This window comes from Centruroides sculpturatus, unplaced genomic scaffold (genome assembly GCF_000671375.1).
Source record: "Centruroides sculpturatus isolate CEXI.00-Female unplaced genomic scaffold, Cexi_2.0 scaffold889, whole genome shotgun sequence".
Lineage (NCBI taxonomy): Eukaryota > Metazoa > Arthropoda > Arachnida > Scorpiones > Buthidae > Centruroides > Centruroides sculpturatus.
In genome coordinates, this window is record NW_019385500.1 from 307,184 (window position 1) to 315,186 (window position 8,003).

Sequence of the window (8,003 nt, forward strand, 5' to 3'; positions counted from 1 at the left end):
CCCCCCCGCGTTGGAATTTCGAAAAATCCTTTCTTAGTGTGCGTTTCCATGACGTACCCTAACTGTGTACCAAATTTCACCTCTTTAGGTTAAGCGGTTTGCTCTGGGCGATGATGAATCAGTGAATGAATGAGTGAGTCAGTCAGGACAAGCAATTTTATATATATAGATTTTTATATGCAGGGTACTAAGGTCAATCAAAATTTTGATTTATTCTTGAGCTCTAAAAATATGACGAAAGTTCTTACAACTCCTACCTTTCGTAACTCTAGAATTTCGTAAGTCTGGCAATACCCACTGACTTTTCTATATATATTTATTATGCTGTTTGATGATGCCATTCTATAAGTGTCTGTTGAGAAAATGTAGTGTAAATAAAGAATTGATCAATAATATTTCATCTATATTTTGATGATAATTTCTAAAAAAATTTCCTGAATACTAAAAAAGGTTTAAATGTTAGAGCAACTGAATGTCGCTAATACTTATAACTTTTACAGTTTACCAGTCATATATATATAATGATCAAATGTATATATAATGAGCAAAAAAAAAAAGAATCTTAGAAAGCAGGATGTAGTTTAGTTCTTTCAGTTTGAATATTTCCTAAATTTAAATTTTTTACTGAAAGAAAAGAAAACGCTTTTGAAATCTTGAAATTCAGTTTAGTTTTTATATAATTTCAAAAATGTGTGTATCAAATACAGTAAAATATTTTAAAATGTGATTTAATATTAAACTACAGGTTAGTTCTGAAAGCTGCTTCCTCTATAATTTTCAGATTGGTGAATTTGCTGAATACAGTAGAGCGTCGATTATCCGAAAGTCAATAATCGGAAACGTCAATCATCCAAAAGAATTTCAGTAGACAAATTTAAATTTTCGCCAGTGCTGTGGCGCTGCAATCTTAAACTATGTGTTGGGCTACTCAAATATTTTACATTTTTGATACTAAATTAACTTCTAAAATATAATTTTTTATTGTTTTTATATTTTTCAATATATTTATTTTGTTCGTATAAAATAAAAAAATAATTTTTAACGATAAAATAGTTATCGTTAGGCTTAACATCGACGAAAATTCAACGCGAAGCGACACGCAACGGATGAAAAAGTCAAGACGGGAAAAATTAATATATTTTTTCGCACATAATCTGTTATCCGAAACATTGCTCTTTCGAATACCCCCAGGCCCCAACTGATTCGGATAATCGACGCTCTAGTGTATATACAATAAAGTATTGTTGTACGCGTATAGTAGGATTAGGATTATAAATGATTGGGCTAAGGCAATGTAACAGGAGGGTAATCTGCATCCTCTCAAGAGGAATATTTATGGGAAACTGGCTTCTATATAGGTGTTTAATACCGCCATCTGTTAACACAGTGTAATACTGCAATACTACTTTTAAACAGTTTTGATTAGATCGTGTACAATGTGTATTTTCATTGGCACAAGTGCCAAATAAGATAAACTGTGCTACCCAGCTGTATAAAAGTAAGGAAATATTAAAGCAAATAATAAAAGTAAGGAGGTTAATTATTAGTACCCTACCATCATTTAAGATACACAAATGTTCGAGGTCTGTACCAGCGACCTGTTAGAAAGAACTAGCAATTGTAATCGATAAAATTCTTTTTAAATATTAATCAAATATTACAAATAAAATAAAATAACATGTTGAACGGCCACTGTAAGAAAACTTAATAAAAAATTTAATACAGTGAACGTTTGTTCATTTGTCANTCATCTTTTCCAATATTCCATTCCGAATACTTTCATTTTAATAACTAAGGATCTTATCTTTCGAAAAAGCACAAGGTAAGATTGAAATTAAAGATGTGCTTATAAGTAATACACGAAAGAGCAACCGTAACTTGGTATGTGCCAAAAGAAAAAAAAGGCAAAAAATAAAATTTTGCACAGAAACACATGAAAAACTAGTTACGACACTGCAGGTAAATAAGCAATCCAAGACCATAGCCTGTTTCGTGGCCTGCTTGCCAGTTAAAAGTACTTAAATTTAGGCTATTAAATTATATAGATAAGAACTTTATTATTATTTAAGATTGCAGATAAAATTATTTATATACAAGTAGTTTAAAAATAAGAAACCAATTTTAAGGCTACATCTAAGAATTTATTCTGCAACCAGTTGAGTAACTTTCCCTACAGTACATTTAAAACTGTTGTGACGCCATCTTATTTGATATTTTATGAAAATCTTTTATATTAATAATTAAAAAATGAAAACTGTTCAATGATCAGTTTTGACCTATCTCTATACTTTCCCTCTGTTAAATACAACAGTGGAGAATGTAATAATGAAAAAATAGATCAAAATATTAAGTTTTATTTATTTTGAATTTCTGAATATGACATTTTCTTTCTTCGTCGGTAGGACATTCTGGATGTTTTTGAAGAAGCTTCAACTAAAACAAGTAATAAATTTTATTATTCAAAATGATAAATACGTAATTTTTCTTCCAATAGATATAGCTTTCGTGTGGCATGCCCTATGGATTTACATCGTTATCCCCTTGATATTCAAGACTGCGTATTTAAAATTGGTTTGTGTAAGTAAATTTAATAATTGATTTAACGTGTATTTACTATGAATCATGATAATGGGGTCTAATAAAAATGTAATAAATTATATAAAGGCCGGCCACAGATATTTTAAAATATACGGAGAAAGCCATATATCATACAAACAGTCCTATTCCTTTATTTTCTATTAAAGCTAAATAATTGCTATGTAATTTGGCAGGTGGCAGGCTGCAAAATTGCTATCTGTTATTAAATATAATAGACCGTCCTGAGTCATACCTCGTACCAAATTGCTTAGTATTTATTTATCATTAATAGCCCAAAAAACGAATTCAGCTTTCCGTTTGAAAGAATTATCGAGTTATTTGTATTTATTATAGAAAGTCATATATTTGAGTAATTAAGAGTGTAAAATTTTTCTTGCAGTAAACTATTTTTTAGTTGAATAAGTACAACAATGTATTTATAGTATAAAATTTTACTTTAAAACTTTATATTTGTGTTCTATATTGAAGGTATTCCCGCTCTATTATGCAATTTTTTAGTAAAAAATACAGCAGAAAAGGTACGCCTGGAATGGTGTGATGTTGACAGTAGTCCATGTAAGTACTTGGGACCAAGTATTGCACTAATGGAAGACATTCAACCATTGAAACACGAGATGAAGGTACCCAAACCTCGTAGCAAAATCGAAGTTTGGACGACTGGAAAGTTTTCTTACAAATTACTTATAAAACTGTGTTATTATTAGTTTTATAGAGATAATTCTTTTTGTTTACAGGTAATTACAGTTATCTGTATGCGAAATTTACTTTCATTCGGCGATTAACTGGTAGTATACTCAACGTTTACTTGCCTAGTACTCTAGTAGTAACTATGTCCTGGCTATCATTCTGGTTAGATGTGAATGCAGTTCCCGCTCGTGTTACGCTCGGTGTTACCTCTCTTCTTACCATCATCACTCAAATGCTGCAGTCTAGATCGTACACTCCGCCAGTGGACTATGTAAAAGCTGTGGATATTTGGCTGCTCGCATGTATGTTTTTCGTCACAGCTTCGTTGATAGAATACGCATTTGCTCTTCAATCTGTGGAATTTAAAGAAAAAGTAAGTTTAAATGTATTAGTTATTTGAGAGATATATCAAAATGATTATGAAATTGGGCACAAATTATTGACAGTAGCGCACAATAAAGAAAATTCAGCTCTAATGTATGTGCTCATTGTACCCTACTACTAATGAGGTAAAATAATAATGCCTGTGCTATTTGTCGCGATCTCTATATTTTCGTAAATTGCGGATTTCATATCCATATTTAAACAGCAAAGTTTTTCAGAAACACTGCAAACACTTTACATCCTTTAGAGTAACGATGCGAAAACAGACAAAATAAATAAATTGGTAGATGGATGAAAATAGATGGATGGATAAATAAACTGATATTCACTGTGAAGATGTTTTCAGTTTCGTTAAAGGCTGACAAGAGGAAAAAAAACCAAGCCTGTATCTTTCGAGTCTGAGAGTGACAGGGTTTGAGCCTCGCAGTCTGCCTGAGTAGGATTTAGATTCGAGCCATAAACTGTAGAATAAAATTTTAAATTATATTTGTAAATAAAATAAATTTAATTTTAATCAATGTAATTTAAAGCGCATAAAAGTGAAAGAGAATTATGATAAATCGAAAGCGTAATGTCACCACAAGGTACAAAAGGTAAAATGCGTAGCCACAAGATCTATAATCGCTATCCATTGTTCAGTCAGATCGCCTATATTGTGCAGCAGTCCAGATGTAAATCGGAAAACTCGTAATCATCAGACTCTTAAAATGCGTGTTCATATAAAATATTGCCAGAATGTTGAAACGTCTGATAAAAACTACTATAACGAGCTCGCGCTGTATAGAAAAATCCAGCAAATTGTTCCCCCAGAAACCTACCAATTGTTAAACACAGAAAAAAATCCTAGAAATTTTTCTGCATTTCACCACGTTTCCACATTTCCGAGTACAAAAATGTAAAAATATTGAGTGTGACTTTTTAATCGATCGCCGTACTTTTCCTGTGTTATAACAGATGGAAAAGGAAAAGAATTTTCTGGGATTGTTTGAAGTCATGAGAAAATCTCTGCAGCAAATATGTGTTTATGTGCGTGCGTAAGTGTATAGATATGCAAAAAATAGAAATTTTAAGAATGATTGTCGGTTTTAATTTTATGATCCTTTTCACGATATCTGTCAAAATTATGCATTTAAAATACTATTTGTGCAATTAAATAATTAAGTATATTCCATTTCTTTCTATAAAACTTTTTTTAAAACAGAATATGCTTTTGTGTGCAATACATAAAAACGTTGCAGAAATAATCAATGGATTCTCAACCTCATATAATTTTCAAATCGGATTGGTACGTTTAGCGCCATCTGTTAGCGTAATATATTATTTACTGATCGATTTCTGTTAGGTTAGGTGTTTCCTAACAGAAGACTCCTGTAGAATAAACGGCCTCAGGCGTTGGTATGAAGATAAATAAATAAATATACAAAAAAATATTAAGACAAGGCACGAAAATGATCTGTACAGCTTTATGTACGAAAGTTCTTAAAAATTTATCTATAAGTTGGCTACACTATAAAGCATGGACTCTTCCAAATAATACAATGCCTAAATCTTAAAGAAAAAATAGAAGACCTATTTTGTCACACTCGGACTTACAGAAATGTGTTTGTTTTATCAGCAACAAACAAAAACGAAAAAAATAAAGCAATCTTATAAGGTGAAATAAATTGCTTACAGGAATGCATAATAGAGAGGCTGAAAGGGCAATTATTCCTCTTAGTTGTCTGGGAATAGTTTTAAGGACAGCATCTCCAGACGACTGTAATGGAAACAATATAGACCAGAATTTGTTAAAAGTTAAATTTTTCATCAGATATATTTATAGTATTTATTTACACTAAAATAAAAAGCAAACGATTACATTTAATAACTTTAAATTATTAAAACTCAATTTGCATCATTGACAATTCCAAGAGCAAACACTAATTTTTTTGCACTAATCGTTCAGCAAAAGAGTTGCAGAGAAGCAGAACTGCGACTTACATTTCGTTAATTTCTGAAATGTTCTAGCAACGTCTATAAATATGTTTATAAACCTGGTTCTAGAAGCTTCTAGTTGCGACGCGTAATACACGAGATGGTTCCAGGCTTTCTAGCCCACTCACTTGTAGTATAGAAGGCCTGACTTACCAAAAGACAAATTAACGGATATAGAAGTTAAAAAATGACCTGTTTAACGAAACAAATATTTTTTTCTGCCATGTGAAAATCATTGGCAATTATTGACAATTCTAAGCATTATTCAATGCACTACATATTTATCAGCATGCTTCGAAGTCTTTAGAGAATTCTCATGATCGTCCTACCTCCAGTGGACGCCAAGCTCGGTTTGTGATCTGCTTCTGTCCCATAGATGATAGTGCTAAATGTGTCAGTATTGGAGGACTGGTATCATCGGGAATACCTACTGTAAACACGCCAATTGTATCAATGCTTTAGGGTTGCTGCAAATTCTGTAGTGTCATTTTCAGTCTGTAGTTATATACTGGCGCGTAATGTTTTGTATCATCGATTGTACTCATCGAAATGGCACACTGTAATTAATACCTTTTACAGCTGTAATTTGTAACTAATTACGATGCGTGTCAGGTTTGAAATCCCAAACTACTCCTTTCTTTTCACTATACTCATACCCATTCCATCAACCTCCCCTACCGCATTCGTTCATCACCTATCAGTACCTTACCTCCCTCTTCTATTTTTTAACTCACTGGCTAAATCCCATATCTCATAGAACAGCCAATTAACTCTACCTTCAGTAGTAGTATGCTTCAAAGAGTGAAGACCTGGCTTAGGAGCACTCTGGGAGAGTAAAGACTGACTGGCTTATGACTGATGAGCGTGGATCAAAATTTTGTGAAAGAACACTATGAAATGGTGAAAAGAAAGTTTTAGAAAAATTTTCGGTAAATCAAAGAAGTTATTATTAATATAAAATTCTAACTCAGTTCACTACATGGTAGGTAGTAGTTCCTTATACAAAGTGATAGAATGTAGCATTAGTATGCTAATGAATAATAAAACAATTTTTAAATAGTTTTCACTTTTATTTTGTAAGAAATCGACATGTTTCACTCTGTGTTGCGGCTTTTTCGAAACTAATATGAGTTGCCCCACTCTAATTCAGATTTTCGGTACGCACTTGGGCCCTGACAGGATGATGTACCTTCTTTTCATAAAATTGCAATATTCTAATATTTTCGTGACTAATATAAACTATATAATTTAGAATAAACTTTTATATCTTAATTTTTTATTTATGTACGGAACTCAAAAAATACTTAACCTGGATATATTAGTTATTCAGTCGCATTGAATGAAGTTGTTATAAACAGGATTTAAATAAGTTGTCCAACCATGTAAAAAAGTAACATATCACGGAACTGACGTTTGGGCTACTCTAAATGCATATTAATTTAAAATATATAAATTAATTTTGTTAAAATTTTTTTCAGCGTAATTCCCCACGCCCAGTTAAGAAAAATGAAAAATGTGATGAGAAACGTAAAACTTCTAAAGAGAAAATTGAAAAAGTGAAAGGAAAACTTTGTGGTATTTGGAAGATTTTCAAGATGCAAACCACCCTGAATGGTCCTGATTATTATTCTCGAATCTTATTTCCAACGGTTTTTTTATTCTTTTCTTCCAATTATTGGTGGCATTATTTAAGTTTCCGCAGAAAAATATTAAACGATTGAAATCGTTATTTTCATTGACGTATCAATAACGATTTCAAATTGTTCTAATAAATTGTGATTCTTGAATTTCCATTCTTTATAATAATCTTTGTATTATTAAGTACAGATCGTAGGATAAATGTTTTCCACGAGTCACCTCCCAACTATTCAGATGATATGTTGATGATTCAATTTCTTCACGCATCTTGCAAGATCACGGGGTCATTCATGCCTGCCAACTTCATGGAAAAGTCTTCATCAAATTGCACTGATATCTCGCATAAACAAAGTAAACCAATGAAAATTAGGGATGAAAATGATGTATATAGGCTTATAAATACTGCTTTAAATTAAAACCCTTCTCTGAAATGTAAATATTTTGCATTAGGATTGTAATTATAACTTATGTTGTACAAGTTATTGTTAAGAATGAATGTAATATTACTCAGATATTATTGTTTTGTGAATTTGTCATTGGAATATTATGTAAAAATTATTTTTAATTAAATACGTATAATTTAAAATAATGTGTATAGTAATTTTTGTTGAATAATAAATTTTTAAAATAATTATATTAAAAGAGGAACAAACATATGAAAATTAATCTTTGTTACATGAAGTCAATTTTATAAATTAATTTTTATATGCAGAGTACTAAGG

The 8,003-nt window shown here is 31.1% G+C and overlaps 1 protein-coding gene across 1 annotated transcript; it reads left to right on the forward strand.

The window, feature by feature from the left end:
• The first annotated feature begins 1,792 nt into the window (after positions 1–1,792).
• LOC111639592 (glycine receptor subunit alphaZ1-like) lies at positions 1,793–7,726 on the forward strand. The gene is made up of 6 exons (XM_023385483.1): positions 1,793–1,822; positions 2,495–2,577; positions 3,097–3,258; positions 3,333–3,658; positions 7,122–7,257; positions 7,471–7,726. Exons 2-6 carry the CDS (start codon positions 2,520–2,522, stop codon positions 7,695–7,697), a joined length of 909 nt encoding a protein of 302 aa, XP_023241251.1. The 5' UTR covers positions 1,793–1,822; positions 2,495–2,519; the 3' UTR covers positions 7,698–7,726.
• The last annotated feature ends 277 nt before the right edge of the window (positions 7,727–8,003 follow it).

What these genes read in the sequence shown, in the direction of transcription:
- LOC111639592 (XM_023385483.1), top strand. Translation starts at nt 2,520, where the DNA reads ATGGATTTACATCGTTATCCCCTTGATATTCAAGACTGCGTATTTAAA. An exon ending in CTGTGGAATTTAAAGAAAAA is followed by an intron (nt 3,659 to 7,121) that starts GTAAGTTTAAAT and finishes AATTTTTTTCAG; the next exon opens with CGTAATTCCCCACGCCCAGT. An exon ending in GATGCAAACCACCCTGAATG is followed by an intron (nt 7,258 to 7,470) that starts GTCCTGATTATT and finishes TATTAAGTACAG; the next exon opens with ATCGTAGGATAAATGTTTTC.